General features: G+C 42.0%; 1 protein-coding gene across 1 annotated transcript; it reads left to right on the forward strand.

Moving 5' to 3' along the window:
* The first annotated feature begins 724 nt into the window (after positions 1-724).
* On the forward strand, positions 725-20,633 carry LOC139530291 (eukaryotic initiation factor 4A-I-like). Its single transcript, XM_071326547.1, has 11 exons — positions 725-871; positions 2,201-2,258; positions 2,515-2,647; positions 3,121-3,260; positions 6,947-7,115; positions 7,287-7,396; positions 13,541-13,684; positions 14,613-14,750; positions 18,668-18,757; positions 19,168-19,247; positions 19,580-20,633. The coding sequence occupies exons 1-11, from the start codon at positions 849-851 to the stop codon at positions 19,722-19,724; spliced, it is 1,230 nt and encodes a 409-aa protein (XP_071182648.1). The 5' UTR covers positions 725-848; the 3' UTR covers positions 19,725-20,633.
* Positions 20,634-24,328: the final 3,695 nt, after the last annotated feature.

Consider the following 24,328-nt stretch of genomic DNA (forward strand, 5'->3'; position numbering starts at 1 on the left):
CCCTCTGTGGCCCTAATATTCTATCATTTTATATATAGCCTTATAGTCTATGGGAAACTGTAAATTATCTAATGATAGCAACATCATCTAAAAATCTTTTTTTATCCAAAATCATTGAAATTAATGATCACAAACGTTTAAATAATAACAGTGGGTCTAGTTATATGTGATAACAATGTATAGTGAGCAGTGAAATAACTATTGGTTTCCATTTGTGGTGACTGCTGACTGACATTAGGGATGAGATTAAATAGATCCTGGAATTTAGCCTGGTCTGGAGCAGGCTAGCTCCACAGAATAAATCTCCATGGTAATTTATACCATAACATATCCTCCTGCCCCCTATCCATCTTTAGTGCAACCGGATTATGGATCAATTGAGCCAGGATCACCAAGATATCCTGGCTTAATCCCTTATCCTAGTTTTGTGCAACAGGCCCCTGGTTTCTAATTGTCTATCTTGTGATAAGGTAATGGCTAGTGGAGTTCAAATAGTGTATTGTATTATGCCTCATAATCAACAAATGAAATGAAAGCAGTGTTTGTTATGTTGGTTCTAATCATAGAATTAGTCATTTATTAGGGTCTCTGCTTCCAATGGTGTTGTTGCTGGGGAGGAACCAAATGTCGAGTCCTCCTTTTCGCTCCTATTATGGTCAAATAAAGGCGGAGACCATACGTTTAGTGACTTCTTAGATAGCCAATAATATGTCACAATGGGTTTAAACATATGACTCTGGGTGTTGCCAATATTGAATGATAGTCCCCTTCAGCAATCAAAACTTGAGCTTTCCAAACCACGTTGTGGTATATAAAACATTTTCGCGGCGTATTCGCCCTTTGTGATAATGTCGGCAGATTATGAAGAGAGGTAAAGAATCCTGCAAATTGTTCCATTGTTTTATTATAACCAGTTACACATGGCTAGATGAAATAACGCGGTCAGCCCCGCAATTCCTTTATAAAATGAAACATGAATGGTTTCCTTGTGCTGTCGCTTTAGTGCTAACTAACGTTAGCAACTGTAAACTGGCTAGTGGTAGCCGTGTTGGAGCCACTAGCTAGCTGGCCAGGTCTAACTGCAAGACCGTAGTACATTTTCACGTTATACCATGTTAGTTAGGTAGTTGGCTCATATTGTGCCCTGTATTATTGTAAACACTGATTTGCTGGCCAGCCCACGAACGTTAATTGAGTCATGCTCGGTGAAGGCGAACTGCTAACATCGGTTAAGATGGCTAACTAGTTCTAATTTGGCAGGCGAACACCAGACAGAGGTTGCGGGAAAATGGTGGCCTGTATCTCCAGCGAGCCCCGCCATGGTGCACAAATTAGTTCCTGCCCAGCAGTGTCTTTGGTCACGTTTAGTTACGTTAACTAACAGACGTGAACTATTAACACCAACTCCAGGTAGCTAGTGTCTCGCTAGCTACAGTTCTTATCCGAAATATTATGCGTACGAGCTTGCTGGGTCGCTTGTTCTTTTGGTGGAGCAACCCTTTCAGCTAACCTTGTGCGCTACGAGCACATGCTTTTCGGGTAAAGGGTTGCTAGGCCTGGTGGCGGTGCGTTATATGTATTTTTTTCTTTATTACAAAATTGAAGGATTTTCTATCGGATGGGCTATCCGGTTGAGTGACTGTTACTTCCAATTAGTATGGTTAGCTATCCCTGTTGAATGTGTCGTTTTGCTTCTTAGCTAGCCAAAGTTAGTAGTTATATCATTTACATTTCCCCTCGGGCCTAGCTAGCTAGCGAACCCCCACCAATGTGTTATCCACCATGAGCACTCGGGCCTAACCAGCCAGAGAAGCACCACCAATGTATCCACCATGACCATTATTCTATTCAAAATCTCCCTGAGTGCAAGTAAACTGCATGGGCGTGTTCGAGTCGTCTGCATTGAGAAGACTTAATGAAATATATATATTTTTTAAATTGAGTAGCGTCACAAATTTGGTTGTGTGTGTGCCCCAACTTCTGCATCGTTGGTCGCCAGCACCAATATCTTATGCGAGTTTATTATACATGGGGGGCTTCGATGCAGTCAATGGCACTTCATGTCATGCCCATTACAATCATTCTCTGGCATTAGACCAATGATACATTTCTGGTTAGAAATGTTTTTGTTCATGATGTCATTAGAATTTGCTAATGTGTTATGAAACAAATGTATTGACATGTGGACGTTTCCCTCCAGAGACCTCTCCAACAGAGACAATGGCCCTGAGGGCATGGAGCCAGATGGCATCATTGAGGTAAAGTTAAATGTTTTGTTTGTCAGGCAGGTTTGTCAAAAGTTGGGTGAAGGGACCAGTTAAATTGTTGAATATTTGAACGGCATGTAGTCCAATGGGGTGGAGGCGACGATACATACATCTCACGCCCACAATCAGGGTCATGCTTGGTTTTCCATCTCCTCTGGCAGTAAAACAGTACTGGGAGTCTGTAAGGAGTACAGTATCTGGGTACTATATACACTAACCGTGGTCTGGTATTTTTCTCTCTCCACAGAGTAACTGGAATGAGATTGTGGACAGCTTCGATGAGATGGCCCTGCGTGAGACTCTCCTGAGAGGAATCTATGCCTATGGTTTTGAGAAACCATCTGCCATTCAGCAGAGGGCCATCCTCCCTTGTATCAAGGGTAAGTTCAAGTTTCCTAAAATCAACTCCCACACACAGGATATTGTGTGTAGGAGACCTCTGCATGTATGTTCGTTTCCATCAACTTATCAAGATGGGTATAACTTCAATACCAATAGTGTTGATTTTTGTTGTCTTTTTCTGTCAATATCTAGCCTAAGTTGTCGCTGACGGAAGTTGCTTCTATACTTAATTAATCCTCTTCATTCCTATGTGGAACATTAGGTTTCCTTGATCATAGTACACTGGCTTTTATTTATTCCATCGCATCCTACGTGTCAGGTTTGGAGACTTTCTCAATCATGAGTCTAAACAGTGAACCAAATGCCTATAAAACTTATCCATGGTCATATTCACTAGGAACCAACTGGGCGGGACCGGTCTGAATTTGTCCAATAAGAAACATTAGACTTTTTTCTGTTAGTGTTTTGTTATGGTGTCCACTAATGAATACCAGCCTTCCTTCCCCACCAGGTTATGATGTCATTGCACAGGCCCAGTCCGGCACAGGGAAGACTGCCACGTTCGCCATCTCCATCCTCCAGCAGATTGATATCGAGCTGAAGGGCACCCAGGCCCTGGTCCTCGCCCCCACCCGAGAGCTGGCTCAGCAGGCAGGTTACACACACTTAAATTGCCCTAAAAATAGTCCACATTTAAATGCAACTTCTGTACCCTTTACACACTGTCGGGCCAACTCAAACGTACCATGCTGGATCTAATATTTTAATATCACGTGGGCCTTTCAGCAGTGTTCTAGCAGCCTATGCTGGCTGAATAGCCAGCACAGTACAGCTTGACTCTGCTCTATAGTGTGAATCAAACCCTGTAGCCTGATGCTGTGATGTGCCACCCCTGTCACTGGGCAAGGCGGTGTGTTTGGGTCTTGTATCTGTCAGGATGAGAGAGAGAGATTCTTCCCAACAGCCTGTGCAGCGAGCAACAGGCTGGTTCATGTAAAGGGCACAAACTCATGAGTTACAAAAGTATTGTTGCTTGTCCGATGACGACTAACAAACTAATGAACATGTATGCTAAAATTATCTTGAACATGGAAGTACTTAAAATGTGACTTAGATTAGGGAAGTCAAATGTTCAGGCTAATGCACTGACACTACGGAGGCTCTAGAGCGCCTGGTTAAATTGTTAGAGAGCATTTTCAAAGGGATTCTTTGGGATTTTGGCAGTGAAGCGCTTTATCAGCTTCCCCAGAGTCTGATGAACTCGTGGATTCCATTTTTATGTTTCTGCATCCAGTATGAAGAATATTAGAGGTAGTTTAGTGAGCCAATGCCAGCTAGTGTTACCATAGACTTCAAGTCATTGCGCTATCTACTAGTACTATCAAGCTAGTAGGTAGCATAGACTTCCAGACATTGCGCTAGTTAGCATCTTCCTTCTAACTACATGCAGAGACATAGAAATGGTATCCATGAGTTCATCTTACTCTGAAAAATCTTGACGTGTCCTTTTAAACTCTCTGAATGGTTCAATTTGTGATCAATAGAGCGGGCAACAAAACATCTTAAATTGACATTTGAATTATTTTATATTGCGCTAATCTCCCTAATGTGGACAGATTTTACTGCCTTACACAAGCTTGCATTTTCACTCCATAAAATGTAGTGGAAATCCACATCCTTTTTTTTGCTCAGATTGGTGGTGATAGTATAAAACTTAAGTCATCACATCAATTGGTGACATAAGATCAATTGCTTAATACAGATCATTAACTTCGCATAATCAACTGTACAAAACCAATGGGGTGCGCAGGACTTGGAACTGAGTTCATTTTCAAACTCTCATAAGACACAAACAATTAGGGACATTCTCTCTATAAAGGTCACTGGCCACACACCAGTACACGGATTTGACAGCCAAATTATCACTTAAGCCGGGGGTACATTACACGATTTTGGCCACGATTTAGCTGTCCCAGAAGTTTTTGAGATCGGAGAAACAAAATCCCCATGTCGTTGCCTACTTGGGGGGTGCAGCTGTCACCGATGCTCGTTTTTAATGTGAACAGGTCAGACACAATCTGAGGGCTACCAATCTAGTCTTTGAGCAGTCCCAGACATCCCGATATTTTCAAACATGTTTGATTTTTATCGGCACAATTTGCAATGCTCTTTTAGTGTGAGATGTGCAAGGACACGTTTTGAGAATGGTCATCAGCAATAGCCAATGAGAGCTCGCCAGGGAGTTGATGTTGTTTTGCGTCACCCAGAATGTGTATTCTCGAGCAGGTGCAATGACTACTACTAGTATGCATTTGTAGTTGTCTTTAGCCAAAGCCAAATTGTCATTGTTACAGCTCTGAAATTCACAAGCAATTTTGGCTAGATATTTCAACTCTATGGGACGCGTGAATGTGACTGAAAACGTTTGAGGCTGCTTTGAGCCACAGCTCGTTGTAGCTATGTTAAATCTAATCCCATTATTGTTTTCGTGAGACGGCGTGGTGTCGAGTATTCTCAAAACCAAGTGAAGAATCTTGTAGTGTGTGACCCCCCACCTGTGCCACGTTGTTTAGTGTGCACCACTACGTTGGCTAAACACTACAGGAAAGACGGTAGTTTTTAATGTGAGAGGCTCAGCGGTGTTAGGGTTTTGAGAGTCATGTAGCGTACACCTGGCTTTAAATGGCAGCCAACAGTTGTCACTGTTGATATCCTCTGCCGCGTCATGATTAGTCGAAGCTACCAGAAAAAGTGGTTTGTTCACTTTTCCATGATGGCAACCTCCCGAAATAAACATCCAACGTTCCAAAACACAGATTTTAAGCCTTCTACAAGTTGTCATCTAACCAACCATTTTATAGGTTATTATTCCAGGTTTCCGTGTGACCGTTGAATGGTATTAGTTTAAATTGCTCCACACGCCAAATGTTTGCCCCAGTTCTATTGATTTCAGCGTGATATCGATGAAAGTGATTAACAAAAAAAGTGTTGCGTTACTTACTGCATTGGCGACCCACTTGAATCAAAATGCAACACTTCAAAATGTAGCTAGCAGTCTTCTACCGATTGTTCTCTAACCAGTGACAGAAACATTATTGCCAGATTCTTCAGGTTTTTGAGCTGTTCGTTTTAACAGAATGTGTAACCTCATCTCCCCCCTCTCGCACAATTGATTTCAACATGATAATCGATTTGAGTGATTGAGTGTCGCTTTTCTGTTTCGGTGACCCCCGTCTCAAAATGTAGCCGGCTGTGTTCTGCTGATTGTCCTCCAACCTGTGATGTGAAAATATCCCCAGTTTTTGTGGTAGTTTCCACAGCGCATATCCATCCCTCCCTCATCGATTAGTTATTTATTGCCACTTGTCAAAAGAAGTGTTTGTGTGTGTGCAGTTTTATAAAGTGCTCGCCAGAAGAAGAGAGAAATGCAAGTAATATCACTACTGTTGCACATGTATGTGTAGAGTACATTTCGTTTTTCACACCTTATTGAACAGTTTAGACTAAAGATGCACACGCATGACAACATATGCTCTAAACACATGTACATATGGATTTTGTGTGGTGGTAGAGTAGTGGCCCGAGGGCACACACTTAGTGTGTTGTGAAATATATTTATTTTAAACATTACAATACATACCTGCCTTAATATGCGGAAACAGTTTGTGATATACTCGTGTTTATTATGGATCCCTGTAATTTTGCGGTTGTCACAAAGTGCTGTTACAGTAACACAGCCTAAACTAGGGAGCAAGCGTAAGCTCCGTGGCCAAGGAATGCTTCCTTTGGCACATATTTGACTAAGTTTACATGTCCATGGCATAGTAGGCAGGGCAAACCCAATTTGGTGATTTTTGGTATCATCAAAATCAACCACAGCATGTTTTTGGACTCATTCAGGGGATCCATAATAAATACAAATATCACAAACTGTTTCTGCATATTTGTTATTGATTTGGACACTTTCACGCTGTGATTTGACATTGGGCTATTTTATCGAAATGTTTTATCAGGAAGCAGCGACAGCATCATTTTCAACGTTAGTTTTATAAATATAAATTGAACTTTCAACATTTTGTATTGTTCTTAATCAGGTGCTAACTGCTGAATGAGTCCAAACGCATGCTGTGATTGATTTGAATGATATACCAAAAATCGCCAAAATGGGTTTGCCCTACCTACTAAGAGACTATGGACATGTAAACAAATACGTGCCAAAGGAAACTTTCCCTGGCCACTGTGCTTCTGCTTGCTCCCTAGCCTAGGCTGTGTTCCTGTAAAAGTACTTTGTGACAACTGCTGGCTTTGAGTTTGATTGACATCCCCCTCTTCAACAGATCCAGAAAGTGATCCTGGCCCTCGGCGACTACATGGGAGCCTCGTGCCATGCCTGTATCGGCGGAACCAACGTCCGCAACGAGGTGACAAAGCTCCAGGCTGAGGCTCCCAACATAGTGGTTGGAACACCAGGCCGCGTGTTCGACATGTTGAACCGCAAGTTCCTCTGTGAGTGATGTCCGTGTGTTTCTTTTTGTTGCCAGATTTGTTCAGATAACAACTGTTCAACTTTTCTCAACATTGTTTACAGCTGTATGTTTTTGTTTACTGCAGATTATTGACAATACATTTTTTGTGTTCCAAGTTTTGTCTAAACCAAGTGCTCATCTTCCCCCTCAGCTGCTAAGTACATCAAGATGTTTGTCCTGGACGAGGCTGATGAGATGTTGAGCCGGGGTTTCAAGGACCAGATCTACGAGATTTTCCAGAAGCTTGGCACTAGCACACAGGTATGAAGACAGATTGTGTCTAACAGTACATTAGGAAGTTATACTCTACCTGAAGCCTCTGCAATTTTTATTTACTTTTATTTATTCAATGTAGCCCAATTGAGACCAGTGTTATGTCTCATTTGCAACAAAGATCAACTACAAGACAGCTATAAATACATTACATCAGGTTATTACAAGTTATAATGGTCAATTGAAACAATTGCACACTTCATTAAACAGTTTTAAACTACCCCATCGGCACCAGGGAATCCAGGTGTAATTTGTTTTGTAAGGTATTCCATAACTGTGGCGCGTTAAAACTAAAGACGGATTTACCTAACTTTTTGAGACAAGTGGGAACTCAAGAGTTAACCAACCCTGTGAATGAGTGTGGTAGCTCATATTTTTGTATTTCAACAGTGAAGTAAGTTATGTTGGAAGCTTGTGGAGCAGAGCTTTGCAAACAAGAAGGGAGTAATGAAGTGATCTACAGAACTTTAGTGAGGTCCAGCTGACCTTCTGATAAAGGATGCAGTGATGAATATTAAAACTGTCACCTGTAATAAAGCGAAGGGCGCTATGGTAGACTGCATCCATTGGTTTGAGAGTAGTTGCTGCATTCTTGTAAATGGTGTCACCATAGTCAAGAACTGTCAGGAAAGTTGACTGCACAATCTGCTACCTGCTGTTAATGGAGAAGCAAGATCTATTTAAAAAAAAAAAAAAACTTCAAATCTTAGCTTTTTAACTAGGTCATCAGTATATTTTGTTAAACGTTAGATCTTTATCAATCCAAAGAGACAGATATTTATAGGCAGGAACCCTTTCAATGAGAGCTATCCAATGAAAGACTGTAGCCCGTCTGAGAAATTTCTGTGAATTAGAGAACATGTATTTAGTTTGCCTGCATTAAGTACAAGTTTTAAATCAAGTGCTTTCTGTAATGCAACAAAATCAGATTGCAGCTCTAACATAGCTTGGTTGCAATAGCATACAAAAATGTATTGCATACAGATGAGTATTACAGGATTTAATACATAGACCAATATTATTTATATAAACAGTAAAGAGAACAGGTCTCAATACCAACCCCTGCAGCACACCTTTCGTAATATCGAGGAAACTAGACTTGACAGCATCAGAAAGCATAGTCCTGTCGGTCAGATGGCTCTTCAACCATTTGCAAGACTCCTTGTCCATGCCCGTTTCAGACAGTTTTAAATGAGTAGCATGTCTAAAACAAGAATAGTGGCTGAAACCGTATGAGGCCTCTGGTATGTCTTGTGGGGTATGTATGGGTGTCAGCTGTGTCCTACTAGTTTAAACGGACACCTCGGTGCATTCAGCATGTCAACACTTCTTACAAAACAAGTCGTGTGTAAGTCGGTCTCTTCAGCTTTGAGCCATGAGATTTACATGCATATTATTGTTATCTCTCCATGTACATTTTAGGGCCAGCTGTGCTGCCCTGTTTTGAGCCAATTGTAATTATCAGCGGTCCCTTTTTGTGGCACCTGACCACACGACTGAAAAGTAGGCCAGGTGTGACAACTAGGGCCTGTAGGACCTGCCTTGTTGATAGTGTTAAAAAGGCAGAGGAGCTTCTTATTATCGACAGACTTCTCCCCATCTTAGCTACTGTTGTATCAACATGTTTTGACAATGAGTTTACAATCCAGGTCTACTCTAGCAGTTTAGTCACCGCAACTTGCTCAGTTTCCACATTATTTATGACAAGATTTAGTTGAGGTTTAGTGAATGATTTCTCCCTAATACAAAGATTTTAGTTTTTGGAATATTTAGGACAAACGTATTCCTTGCCACCCACTCAAACTAACTGCAGCTCTTTGAGTGTTGCAGTGATTTTGCTCACTGTAGTAGCTGATGCGTGTAGTGTTGAGTCATCCGCATATATACACACTGGCTTTACTCAAAGCCAGTGGCATGTTTAACTTCTTACGGCTGAGATCCTGTTAACGGATGACAACAGTGAAAGTGCAGGGCGCCAAATTCAAACAGAAATCTCATAATTAATATTCCTCAAACATAAGTATTTTACACCATTTTAAAGATAAACTTGTTGTTAATCCCACCACGGTGTCCGATTTCAAAAAGGCTTTACGACGAAAGCACACCATCTGATTGTTAGGTCAGTACCTAGTCACAGAAACACAGCCATTTTTCCAGCCAAAGAGAGGAGTCACAAAAAGCAGAAATAGAGATAAAGTTAATCACTAACCTTTGATGATCTTCATCAGATGACACTCATAGGACTTCATGTTACACAATACATGTATGTTTTGTTCGATAAAGTTCATATTTATATCCCCCCCCCCAAAAAATTACATTGGCACGTTATGTTCAGTAATGTTTTGCCTCCAAAACATCCGGTGATTTTGCAGAGCCACATCAATTTACAGAAATACTCATAATAAACATAGATAAAAGATACAAGTGTTTCACATGGAACTTTAGATAAACTTCTCCTTAATGCAACCGCTGTGTCAGATTTCAAAAAAACTTTGCGGAAAGTAAAACGAGCCATACAGGTACCCGCCATGTTGTGGAGTCAACAGAAGTCAGAAATAGCATTATAAATATAAATATTCACTTACCTTTGATCTTCATCAGAATGCACTCCCAGGAATCCCAGTTCCTCAATAAATGTTTGTATTTTGTTCGATAAAGTCCATCATTTATGTCCAAACACCTCCTTTTTGTTCACGTGTTTAGTTCAAAAATCCAAATTCATGACACGCAGGCCAGACGAAAAGTAAAAAAGTTCCATTAACGTTCGTAGAAACATGTCAAACGATGGAAAGAATCAATCTTTAGGATGTTTTTAACATAAATCTTCAATAATGTTTCAACCGGAGAATTCCTTTGTCTTTAGAAATGCAATGGAACGCAGCTACCTCTCACGGGGGCGCGCCTGAGTGAGCTCGTGGCACTCTGCCAGACCCCTGACTCAATCAGCTCTCATCCTCACAGTAGAAGCATCAAACAAGGTTCTAAAGACTGTTGACATCTAGTGAAAGCCTTAGGAAGTGCAATATGACCCCATAGACACTGTATATTGGATAGGCAAACCTCAGATTTCCCACTTCCTGGTTGGATTTTTTTCTCAGGTTTTTGCCTGCCATATGAGTTCTGTTATACTCACAGACATCATTCAAAAGGATATCAACAGCTGTTTCTGACAATTTGGAACCGTGTAAACGACACTAAATCCATTCTAATACCATATTGGCTGTTCTATTTTACAGTGACGTGCTACCCCGGCCAAACCCTCACGACACTGAGCAAATTGTGCGCCGCTCTGAGATCACGGCCAATTGTAGTACAGCCTGGGATCGAACCAGGGTCTATAGTGACACCTCTAGCCTTGAGATGCAGTGCCTTAGACCACTGTGCCACTCGGGAGCCCTCTTGAGATCGTGTGGTTGCGTGAGGCTAGATGCTCACAAAATCAGGCTATTAAACAAACAGGCAACAGAATAAGGATCTGTCTTATTTCTGTAGATATATATGGATGATTTATAAAGCCAGGCACATTTTAGAAGTTAGGCTATTGATTATTGACCTAATTAAATTGGTTTCCTCTCTCCTCACTTTTCTTGGACAATTAAGGCAAGCTATTTTCTCGTCTCCTAACTCTGCTGCTGCCTCCACTGCATCGTTCTCCACACCAATATGCTGATTAACTTTTGCTGTTATGCACATAGCAACATGGTCTAGGAAAAGGCGCAAATTCAACAGTTCACTGGTGTTTCAGAACCACGGACAGCGACCGCTGTCCAACGCGGGAGAAAGCGCCTTTTATAAAATAGTATTTTTATTGGTGTTGCACCATTGTTCTTATGTAATATAACCATATACAATTTCAGTAGCACGTGTCTTAATGATGGACTGTGCCATCCACAAGGCCTCCACAATGGATCAGTCCACTCAGACAGGCGACTAAAGACATCTCGGTCGACCAACAGCCTATTGACTGACCAGTCGTCTAAATGGGGTCAGCCCTACAGCAAATGTTAGTGCATCAATTCATTCCTCTAATCCAGGGATGGGCAACTTTGATGGGGGTGGGGGCCACAATCTGAACTCATGAGGCAGCAATGGCATGCAGGTCTGTAGACCTACAGGGTGCAGAGAAAATATTAGCTTTTTTTATATGGTATCTGAGTGACTATCAAAATCGACAGGTGCCCACTGGTTGGTAATTCAACAATGTTTACTACAATTTTAGATAACTGCCCATTAGACTAATTTTAAAAACTACATTTCACATTGTGTATTCTACTCTTCTAACGCTCAACAGTAAGTTCAGACCCTGACTGAGTAAAAAAATAATAGAGATTGATCCGGGGCCGCCAGATCCCTGCTCTAATGAAACGGAGTAGTTTCAAAATACAAACGTATTGGATCCCATGCATCTACACTGAATACAAATATAAATGCAACATTCAACAATTTTGCTGAATTACAGTTCATGTAAGGAAATCAGACCATTTAAATTAATTCATTAGGCTCTAATCTCTGGATTTCACATGACTAGACAGGTGCGCTGCAGGCCCACCCAATGGGGAGCGGGGCCCAGCCAATCAGAACATGTTTTTGTTTGTTTTTTTCACCAAAGGGCTTTATTACAGAGAGACATACTCCTCAGCACTCCCCTCAGACGATCCCACCGGTGTAGAAGCAGGATGTGTAAGTCCTGGGCTGGCGTGGTTACACGTGAGGCTGGTTGGACGTACTGCCAAATTCTCTAAAACGACGAAGGCGGTTTATTGTAAAGAAATTAACATTTAAATTCTCTGGCAACCGCTTTGGTGGACATTCCTGCAGTTGGCATGCCAGTTGCAGGCTCCCTCAACTTGAGACATCTGTGTCATTGTCTTGTGTGACAAAACTGCACATTTTAGAGTGGTGTTTTATTGTCCCCAGCACAAGGTGCGCCTATGTAATGATGATACTGTTTTTTTAAATTTGTGCACAAAATTTGAGAGAAATTATTTTTGTGCGTATGAAGCATTTCTGGGATATTTTATTTCAGCTTAAAACATGGGACTAACACTTTACATGTTGCGTTTTATTTTTTTGTTCAGTATAGATGCGTATCGAATCGTCTTGAAAGGGAAAGATGCACATCCCTACAGACTACCCCTTGCTAATCAGGAAACTCTTGGGTATGTTGTGAATTGTCATTGCAATTGCTTTGTAGTGTAGCTAGTCACTGAAATATTCTGAATTCACTAGTGCTCTCATCGTATCCTGATGTGTACAGCAGATGGGAGTTGTTTTCATAACATTGCTAACTTAGCTAGCTAACACATTTCGAGAAGAAGTTGTATTACGTGCCTAGCTAGCGTTAGCAAGGTTTGGTGTTTAATGAGACTGAGTCTAGACAGCTGAGCTAGCAAATATTGTAACAGAAGTTTTTAATTTTGGATTAGAAAAGGGGAAAGGAGGATACCTAGTCAGTTGTACAACTGAATGTATTCAACTGAAATGTCTTCCGCATTCAACCCTCTCTGAATCAGAGAGGTGCCGGGGGGCTGCCTTAATGGACATCCACGTCATCGGTGCCCGGGAACAATGGGTTAACTGCCTTGCTCTGGGGCAGAACGACAGATTTTTACCAGCTCAGGGATTTGATCCAACAACGTTTCGGGTTACTGGCCCAGCGCTCCCACCTGCCCAACATGCTCTGCATTTCAGGAATCACAGTAGCAAGTACTTCTGCTGCACTGTTCAATTATTTAGCCATTTAAACAATACATTTTTTGAATAACTATTTTTGACGCTGGCTTTCATGCGACTTAAACGTGATCTTGTTCCAAGTGTCAGGCTCGACGGCAGTTGCTGTCCATTGGAGCATTGCGATTGGTTCCCCACATTCTGGGGCGGGGCATAGCAAAGGGTCAATTAAGCATCTATGGGAATATAGAATTTTAAAAAATCAAGTAGAATGTACTGTGCTTTTCTCAATCTTAGCTAGTACTTGTCCAAACCCTCCTCCCTGGTAGTGCTCCTAGAGAAAGAGTTAGCAAGAGGGAGATGAACAGCTGAGCACCCCATAGTAATCTTCAATGACCCATGTATTCCTTTGTCAAGTGATTGCGCTATAGAGCTAATACCTTTCTCACCCCTGTTTTCCAGGTGGTGCTCCTGTCTGCCACTATGCCTCAGGATGTGCTGGAGGTCACCAAGAAGTTCATGCGTGAGCCCATCCGTATCTTGGTGAAGAAGGAAGAGCTCACCCTGGAGGGTATTCGCCAGTTCTACATCAACGTGGAGAAAGAGGTATTGCTGTAATGGAGGCATGTTATACTGTGTGTGTGTGTGTGTGTGTGTGTGTGTGTGTGTACACACACGTATAATGAATGTATTGCTCTTTTTATATGCTCGTTATTACAATCTTGTGAGGCTCTTTGCTCTACTAACAGGAATAAGTCAAGTCATGAAGTAGCCCCATTTGGTCAATACAACACAGTAACTGTCCTGTTAACATGGAATGATAATCAATGAGACATTTAAAAATGGCCTTTCCTTTCTTAAAATTGTAGTATTTGATTATCAAGATGGTTGATTTTGTATGAAAAGAGCTTGCTACAGTGACTAATGGTGAGTTTAGCTATATCCTCTTGAGCACTTTGGAAATGTTGTTGGGGTCCCAAGTTCCCTCTGCGTCTCCAGATCTGTATATAATGAAGAGATGCTCATGTCTCCGCCCTAACAATGGGAGTCGTCCCGAAGGCGGGCGACAAGAAACACATTGGCCTTATTTTGGACAGATGTAGACTAGAGTGAAACCTCTCACTTGGCCTCTTTATGGCGTCTCCCAAGCTGTTGGAGAAACAATGTTCTTTGGCAGAGGAAGTCGACTGCTCTCCACTATGGCTGGCCTCTTTGTCCCTCTCCACAACTTTAACTTAAAAGCAACCTCATGCTCTTCATAATTTGGACATTTGCTAATACTGTAATATCAATTTTTTGTGTAGTGTACCCCTTTCACACTACTGCGCTGAGACTATTTACTGCATTAGCCAGGTTACTAGCTTGGAACTGTGCTGGATAAGGAAAATGTGAAAACAGTCATATCAAAACAAAATATCCTAGCATGGATAGTGTAATTTGGGTTGGCACGATAGCTTGAAATAGGTGTTCTTGACCCGGTCTTAGGCTTGCAGTTTTCCCATGTCTTCAGACTCAATTCAACCCCCTTTGTTAGGAGTGGAAGCTGGACACCTTGTGTGATCTGTATGAGACCCTGACCATCACCCAAGCTGTGATCTTCATCAACACCCGCCGAAAGGTGGACTGGCTGACTGAGAAGATGCACGCCAGGGACTTCACAGTCTCTGCCCTGGTAAGAGCTCCTGCACTTCCAGCTCGCTGTCCATGTCCCACAGTGTTGTCTTACCGATAGATGCTAATTGGTTATCCGCTGAAAATACAGTTGACCAGTCATGCTTATCGTTCTGTATGTCATTTGCATAATTTTGTGGAATTCAGTTGTCGCTTGTATTTTTGTTAGTCGGCATGCATTTTATTTATCACACACGCACAGCATACAGAGCCTAGTTTGAGAAGCGGAATAGCCTACCTACCATCTGTCGGGAGAGTAGGTCCTCAAAAAGCCTGTAGGCTACTGGAGGGAAACCTGCTTTTGTAAGCCCAGTCATTGCGGAACAAATAACAATTCTAAACACAATCGCGTTGACTTTAGTGGCCACAATTTAAAAAGGAGCTAATTTTATTTCTCAACTTGTAAAGCGCGCCTTCCATTCGGCTGCGTAGACTATAGCCTGCCTACTGTTGACCTTCAGTGTTCCCCTCTGCCACTTTGGGAGCTTGAGGCAGTATAATTGTTTAAAACCTGAATGTTTTACTTCAAATTGATATCTTATTTTGCTTTTAAAGTAGCCTTGCAAAATTCCATCCATAGAAACGTGGAGGCAAAGATTTTATCATGCTTTGCTGGCACATTGTAGAACAGATGTCAACAGGCAGAAAGTGTACAATGTAATAATGTGCAGTGTAGCCCAAATATATTGTTTTTGTTGTGTTGAACTTGACAGTAACACTTGAGTGAGGGGGGATTATTTAATGTTTTACTCTGTGAATGTTATTTCTGCGCAGGTAGCCTTGTGCACTTGATCGATGTCTGCTATAGTGGCCACTAACTAAGTTTGTTTCATTCTGTTTGTACTTTAAGAGTATTGTTTCCCAAGTGCAATATTTAGATGTGTGTGTGTGTGGTCAGAAGCGTTCTATTATAAAGGCTGTAATGGCTTACTGCAATATTAGTGTGTTTTTTTCTCAAGACTGGAGTCATTTGCAGTAAAGTCTAGGCAACAAATAACATTGGAAACATTTACATTATTTTCTTTAAATCTTTTTGCTGTGAGTTAGGTTCACATTAACCACTTATTTTACACAGACTGATCATGTAGATCATATTCTTTGTTTAATTAGGTAAAACCTGCATTTCAAGAAGGGATCCAGCCTAAATCACTAGAAATTAGGATTTTAAAGCCTGATATTTTCATATTTATTTTTTATCCCCCCTAGCAGGGATATTTTTTGCATGTTTCAGTGAAAAAAAGTGTCACCTTTTTGGGCCCTGACCAGTTTGCATCCCTGGTTCTATTAGTTTTCATATCAACATGATTTAATTGTCCAGACACCAAAGGCACAATAATAGTCATACTAGAAACCCATCATAGTAGTTGCTACTAGATTACCTTTTAAGTTTCTAACAGATTTTCATCTCGGTCACATATGGAACTGCTCGCATTAGGTGTGCCGTTTAGAACCGTTTTCAACTAATTGCATTTGGGCAAATGTTTGAAAATGACGTTTTAGTAGCTGCTTCATTACAGGAGTTGCATGTTCAATAATAGGCTGACTGTGACGATAGGCATGCTATTGTTGCATGTTTCCATTAAGCTCTTAATAAAAAAAAATGGGTCCTTGTGCATGTATAGTATCAGAGGAAGAGAAAAAAAGCGAGAGGTTTCACGCTCGCCAAAATCTGTCCAATGCATTTCTATGGGCTTGCCTTTCCAAGCCTGCCTTTCCGCCTTGGGACGACTCCCAATTTTTGGGGGAAGAAACGTAAGCATCTTGTCATTATACAGATCTCTGATGGTGTTTTCTGTTGGTCACGTCATTTTACTGTTTAGGAAAAATGTAACTTTGTTGACCGGTTAATGAGGGTCATTTAGTTTCAGGCAAAATTGACCAAAATTTGCCTCCTTTATATACTTAACAAAAATATAAACGCAACAATTTCAAAGATTTTACTGAGTTATAATTCATATGGGAATCAGTCAATTGAAATATATTCATTAGGCCCTAATATATGGATTACGCATCTGTTGGTTACAGATACCTTTAAAAAAATGTGCCTCAGGATGTCATGGTATTTTTGTGCATTCAAATTGCCAATCGATAAAATGCAATTTGTTGTCTGTAGCTTATGCCTGCCCATACGATAACCCCACCACCGTGGGGCACTCTGTTCACAATATTGACATCAGCAAACCGCTCGCCCACACAACGCCATACACAAGGTCTGCGGTTGTGAGGCCTGCTGGAAGTATGGCCAAATTCTCTCAAACTATGTTGGAGGTGGCTTATGGTAAAGAAATGGAACATTAAATTCTCTGCCAACAGCTCTGGTCGACATCCCGGCAGTCAGCATGCCAGTTGCATGCTCCCTCAACTTGCGACATCGGTGGCATTGTGTTCTGTGACAAAACTGAAAATGTTCTAGTTAATGAAGGTTTTTGGGAAAGCCTTTTTCCGTCAACCAGAAGTCTTATCCTTAGCATCGCTAACAGTTATAGTCGTAGACATGCGTGCGCTGCACACATACAGATGACACTGTATTCCATCCCTAACTACAAAATTTTCCGACAAGCTAGAACTGCCAAAGGTTGTGGCGTTGCAATCTACTGCAGAGATGGCCTGCAGAGTTCTGTCATACTGTCCAGGTCTGTGCCCAAACAATTCGAGCTTCTACTTTTAAAAATCCACCTTTCCAGAAACAAGTCTCTCACCGTTGCCGCTTGTTATAGACCCCCCCCCCTCAGCCCCCAGGTGTGCCCTGGACACCATATGTGAATTGATCACCCCCCCCCCATCTATCTTCAGAGTTCGTACTGTTGGGTGATCTAAACTGGGACATGCTTAACACTCCTGCAATCTAAGATAGATGCCCTCAATCTCACACAAATTATCAAGGAATCTACCAGGTACAACCCTAAATACGTAACCATGGGCACCCTCTTAGATATCATCCTGACCATCTTCCCCTATAAATACACCTCTGCTGTTTTCAACCAGGATCTCAGCTATCACTGCCTCATTGCCTGCGTGTGTTATGGGTCTGCGGTCAAACGACCACCCCTCATCACTGTCAAACGCTCCCTAAAACACTTCAGCGAGCAGGCCTTTCTAATCAACCTGGCCCGGGTATCCTGGAAGGATATTGACCTCATCCCATCAGTAGAGGATGCCCATGTTGCTCTTTAAAAGTGCTTTCCTCGCCATCTTAAATAAGCATGCATTTTTTTTTATTTTTTTAAGTACAACTAAGAGCAGATATAGCCCTTGATTCACCCCGGACCTGACTGCCCTTGACCTGCACAAAAACATTCTGTGGCGTTCTGCATTAGCATCGAATAGCCCCCGCGATATGCAACTTTTCATAAAAGTCTGGAACCAATATACTCAGTCAGGAAAGCTAAGGCTTGCTTTTTTTCCCTTTTTCCTAATTGGTTTATTGATACATTTAAGTTCATAACTGTGCTCTCAAACAATAGCATGTTATTCTTTCACTGTAATGGCTACCGTAAATTGGACAGTGCAGTTAGGTTAACAAGAATTTAAGCTTTCTGGCCATATCAGATATGTCTATGTCCTGGGAAATGTTCTTGTTACTTACAACCTCATGCTAATCACATTAGCACACGTTAGCTCAACTGTCCCGTGGGGGGTTTCACCGATCCTGTAGAGGTCATACGTTGTATTGAGGTGTCAGCATTCATTTACATTATCTGCAGAATCCTCAAGTTCCCTCATTGCTTCTTAGTGCATCTATTTGTGTGGAAAACATCCTGTCCATCTGGTTAGATCAGCATTGCTTGGTTTTTGATTTCCATGATGTGAAATGAAGTGCTTGTGGTGTTCACAGATCCAGGCTTGACTGTCTTGTTTGACGTTAAGTGGGTCTGCGTAAGAGTACTAAATGTAAAATGTGTGACACCTTCCTCCCAGCACGGTGACATGGACCAGAAGGAGAGGGACCTGATCATGAGGGAGTTCCGCTCTGGCTCCAGCCGTGTCCTCATCACCACAGATCTGCTGGTGAGTTGAGTTCAGGAGACGCAGGAGCACCCTACTACCTGGGCAGAGCACACTGTGACCTGAATCTTTTCATTCGTTGAATGTAAAAAATATCATTTTTCTTATTATGTTAATCAACTTGGCAAACCCTTTTATTCAAAGTGACTTCCTTTACAGTGAAATTAAATGTGTAAGTGACCTCTATGATCTATTGAATTGGCCTATTCTCAGTAATACCAAAGTTTTACTGGCAAATTTTTTGTATGTTATCTCTGGAATCGAACCCATAACCTTTGGCGTTGCTGGCGCTACACGTTTACCAACTGATTCACATGGAACCAAGCTAGCCTGCACCAGGGTTCAGGGTAATAAAGCAATGGCAGCTAGAGGTCAGGCATTGCAAGGGGTGCTGATGATGTTGCTGCTTTCAGGCCCGAGGAATTGATGTCCAGCAGGTGTCTCTGGTTATCAACTATGACCTGCCAACCAATCGTGAGAACTACATTCACAGGTAGGAGGGACCCTGAGTTATATTAAAAACAAAGCTCCATAGGAATAACTTATGTCACTGCTGTTTTGATTATGGCAATCAACATGGTTCATATTGGGGTGTGAATTTTCCAGAAATTCCTGCTTTTCTGACATCCTCCATTTCATACATCTTTGCAATTTAACTAGCTAACCACAAACCAGTATCCTACTTTTTCTGACTTGTTCAATAATGTCCTGGTCTCATTCCTCCTGGTTTGTTCATTCATATCGTATTTATTTCTCTACCGTTTTGTTTCTAAATTCCGATCGGCAGGGTTCGTATTAATCTGGTGTTTAATTGTTGTGTGCCAGGATCGGGCGAGGAGGCCGTTTCGGCAGGAAGGGTGTCGCCATCAACATGGTGACTGAAGAGGACAAGCGCACACTCCGGGACATTGAGACGTTCTACAACACCACAGTAGAAGAGATGCCAATGAATGTGGCTGACCTGATCTAGACTTCCCCTGGCACCCTGCCTGCTGGTGGTACCTTAACACACTCTACGGACCATCATCATCCCACTATCCCCCCCCCCCCCCCCCCCCCCAATTCCTCATTCTCTAACATCTCCCGTTTCCTACCAATCACCCACCTAACCAAGCCTCCCATGTATCCCAATTTTGCGCTCTTAAATGGGGTAGGGGAACTCCTGTTTTCTTCCTCTTCCATGCCCTCTGCGGTCCCTCAGCTCAGCCCCACTCATTTGGTTTTCTATGGATCGCCTTGCTTAATAAAAATCTAGAATTGTATTTTACTTGGCCAACAGATGAGATTTGCTATGTTTTGTATTAGCAGCAGACTTGATTTCCTTGTGGTCTACTTGGACCCTTGCGACTCCGTTTCAATAGGAAATGGTGACTTCTTGAGGGGATGGGGATTGCATCATTCAGTTCCATTCTTTATTTGCATCGAAGTTCTATTGTGTCACTATCCATTGCTGATATGCAGTAGTTTTTCTGCAGGAGTGTTTTTAAACAGAAACAAGGGATGACATTGTTAATCTGTTTATTTTTTGGTTTGTTCCATGTGCCCCCTTGGAAGTACAGCAATTATTTGAATACTCTGAGTGGTGTTCCAAACATGTTGGTAGATATTTCTAGTGTGTGTAGTCGACATTTCACACGGGTCGGCATTGACCCCTTGTTCTAAACGTTCATTGACATTTTTGGGGGAGAGCATGACGGTGTACAGAGGGGGGTATTGGGAGTTTTTTTTGGGTGCAAAGATATTTGGACTCGACAAACACTCTAGGCAAATCAAAATCCAGTACAAACTATTTATTTTCCACCCCTTTTTTATTCATTAGTTTGGTTTCATTTTACAAATTGGGGGAGGGGGGTGACTTCAATAAAGTTACCAAATAAAATCCTGTGTTTTTTTTGCCAGTTATTTCTCTCCTATTGTACTCAGTGTTTCTCATCAGTGCTGAGTTGGTATGTGGGTCTGTCTGTTCCAGAATGCAAGATCATTGAGTTGGTCAGATGACCCTGAGATTAATTCATATTTTTGAGCAATACAGAAGTGTAAAATGTGCATGGTATGGGTTACTTGACAACCAAAACCCATATTCAAGTTCAGCTTTATAAATGAACCAGATCGATATAATGATCCTGTTTTCTGGAACAGCCCAGTGGTCCTGCAGGGGGTTTCAATGCATTCATAGTGTGACCATGAAAGGATTGCATGCTTGTCTTGTATTAGGCCATATATTTAGTTTTCATATGAATTATTGGATTGTCTCTAGGACTAGACAAATGTATACAGTGCGTTGTGGAAAGAATTCAGACCCCTTCTCCACATTGTTACGTTACAGCCTTATTCTAAAATGGATTAAATATTTGTTCCCCTCCATCTATATACTATCCCATGACTATAGCAAAACAGGTTCAGAAATTTCTGCAAATGTATTACCAAAAATAATAACAGTAACATAAGTATTCAGACCCTTTACTCAGTACTTTGTTGAAGCACCTTTGGGAGCGATTACAGCCTCGAGTCGTCTTGGGTACGATGCTACAAGCCTGGCACACCTGTATTTGGGGAGTTTCTCGTTCTTCTCTGCATATCCTCTCAAGCTCTGTCAGGTTGGATGGGGAGTGTCGCTGCACAGCTATTTTCAGGTCTCCAGAGATGTACGATTGGGTTCAAGTCCGGGCTCTGGCTGGGCCACTCAAGCACATTGAGGCTTGTCCCGAAGCCGCTCATGCATTGTCTTGGCTGTGTGCTTAGGGTCGTTGTCCTGTTGGAAGGTCGACCTTTGCCCCCGTCAGGTCCTGAACAGGATCTTTGTACTTTGCTCCGTTCAGCTTTCCCTCGTTCCTGATTAGTCTCCCAGTCCCTGCTGCTGAAAAACATTCCCACAACATGATGCTGGCACCACCATGCTTCACCGTAGGGATGGTGCCAGGTTTCCTCCAGACGTGATGCTTAGCATTCAGGCCAAAAAGTTCAATCTTGGTTTCATCAGACCAGAAAATCATTGAGTTCTTTAGGTGCCTTTTGGCCAACTCCAAGCGGGCTGTCATGCCTTTTACTGAAGAGTGGCTTCTGTCTGGCCACTACCATAAAGTTCTGATTGGTGGAGTGCTGCAGAGATGGTTGTCCTTCTGGAAGGATCTAACATTTCCAAAGAGGAAGTCTGGAGCTCTGTCAGAGTGACCATCGGGTTCTTGGTCACCTCCCTGACCAAGGCCCTTCTCCCCCGATTGTTCAAATCAAATGTATTTATATAGCCCTTCAATACATAAGCTGATATCTCAAAGTGCTGTACAGAAACCCAGCCTAAAACCCCGAACAGCAAGCAATGCATGTGTAGAAGCATGGTGGCTAGGAAAAACTCCCTAGAAAGGCCAAAACCTAGGAAGAAACCTAGAGAGGAACCAGGCTATGAGGGGTGGCCAGTCCTCTTCTGGCTGTGCCGGATGGAGATTATAACAGAACATGGCCAAGATGTTCAAATGTTCACAAATGACCAGCATGGTCAAATAATAATAATCCCAGTAGTTGCCGAGGGTGCAACAAGTCAGCACCTCAGGAGTAAATGTCAGTTGGCTTTTCATAGCCGATCATTCCGAGTATCTCTACCGCTCCTGCTGTCTCTAGAGAGTTGAAAACAGCAGGTCTGGGATAGGTAGCACGTCCGGTGAACAGGTCAGGGTTCCATAGCCGCAGGCAGAACAGTTGTAACTGGAACAGCAGCACGGCCAGGTGGACTGGGGACAGCAAGGAGTCATCATGCCAGGTAGTCCTGAGGCATGGTCCTAGGGCTCAGGTCCTCTGAGAGAGAAAGAGAGAATTAGAGAGAGCATACTTAAATTCACACAGGACACCGGATAAGACAGGAGAAATACTCCAGATATAACAGACTGACCCTAGCCCCCCGACACAAACTACTGCAGCATAAATACTGGAGGCTGAGACAGGAGGGGTCAGGAGACATTGTGGCCCCATCCGATGATACCCCCGGGCAGGGCCAAACAGGCAGGATATAACCCCACCCACTTTGCCAAAGCACAGCCCCCACACCACTAGAGGGATATCTTCAACCACCAACTTACCATCCCGAGACAAGGCCCAGTATAGCCCACAAAGATCTCCGCCACGGCACAACCCAAGGGGGGGCGCCAACCCTGACAGGAAGACCACGTCAGTGACTCAACCCACTCAAGTGATGCACCCCTCCTAGGGATGGCATGGAAGAGCACCAGTAAGCCAGTGACCCCTGTAGTGACCCCTGATTGTTCAGTTTGGTCAGGTAGCCAGCTCTCGGAAGTCTTGGTGGTTCCAAACTTCTTCCATTTAAGAATGTGTATGTTTTGGGGGACCTTCAATGCTGTAGAAATGATTTGGTACCCTTCCCCAGATCTGTACCTCGACACAATCCTCTCTCGGAACTCTACGTACAATTCCTTCAATCTAAATGGCTTGGTTTTTACTCTGACATGCACTCTCAGGTGTGTGCCTTTCCAAATCATGTCCAATCAATTGAATTTACCACAGCTGGACACCAAGTTGTAGAAACATCTCAAGGATGATCATTGGAAACAGGATGTACCTGAGCTCAATTTTGAGTCTCATAGCAAAGAGTCTGAATACTTATGTAAATAAGGTGTTTCTGTTTTTTTATTTTTAATACATTTGCAATAATTTCTAAAAACCTGTTTTTGCTTTGTCATGATGGGGTATTGTTTGTAGATAAATTAAATGTTATCTATTTTAGAATGAGCCTGTAACATAACAAAATGTGGAAAAAGTCAAGGGTTCTGAATACTTTACCAATGTATGTATACTGTGAGCAACTTTATCATGCAAACAGTTGTCTGCTGCTCAAACATAATTAAACATTGACGTTGTAGACTAGCTGAATTTTGTATCAATATGTTTTAACATGAACAATGTAAGCTTTTATACATTGGATGCTGCTCTATGTAAGTCTGGATGTCTTTGATTTAATACCGTCTGACTGCTTCTTGGAGAAACAACTTTGGATATCTGCAGTTGATTGGAGTTAGAGTTGAGCAGAGTACAACTTTTGTGTAAATTGAACATGTATTGTTGAGGTTTGGCAAATGGGTTATGCTTGACCAGTCCCATTTTAGGAGTAGAAAGTTACAGCTTGACATTTCCTGTCAGAGGAAAAACGAATATATTACATAATGACTGGGTTGTTATACCATTATCTACCACCAGATGGATTCCAAATACTTTTCAGTCTTGGGTGCCTTCCATCCAGTGCTGCTGCTTGACTCAGCAATCCTATACTTCTGACATTTAGATTTTAAGAAATACAGATCACTTTTGGTTTAAATGCACCCACAAGAGATAGAAGATAACTCAAAGTCTTGAACTCAAGTGTCATATTGATAAACCAACCAGTTTTTGTACAATGTCTACATTGTTTTACTAGTTACTGTGGAGGCATGAAGTGGATCAAAGTGAAAAATAATCCCATGTAATCATGTTTTTCAGATATGCTATTGGAGTACATTTCAGTAATTTATATTGTCTTTATGTTTAGTTTATTAGGATCCCCATTAGCTGTTGCACATGCAGCAGCTACTT

This window comes from Salvelinus alpinus, chromosome 9 (assembly GCF_045679555.1).
Source record: "Salvelinus alpinus chromosome 9, SLU_Salpinus.1, whole genome shotgun sequence".
Lineage (NCBI taxonomy): Eukaryota > Metazoa > Chordata > Actinopteri > Salmoniformes > Salmonidae > Salvelinus > Salvelinus alpinus.

Bases quoted from the DNA above. Each gene is read 5' to 3' on its own strand.
- LOC139530291 (XM_071326547.1), top strand. From the start codon at position 849: ATGTCGGCAGATTATGAAGAGAG. The intron at 2,259-2,514 runs GTAAAGTTAAAT...CTCTCTCCACAG, and splicing joins AGCCAGATGGCATCATTGAG to AGTAACTGGAATGAGATTGT. The intron at 18,758-19,167 runs GTGAGTTGAGTT...TGCTGCTTTCAG, and splicing joins TCATCACCACAGATCTGCTG to GCCCGAGGAATTGATGTCCA.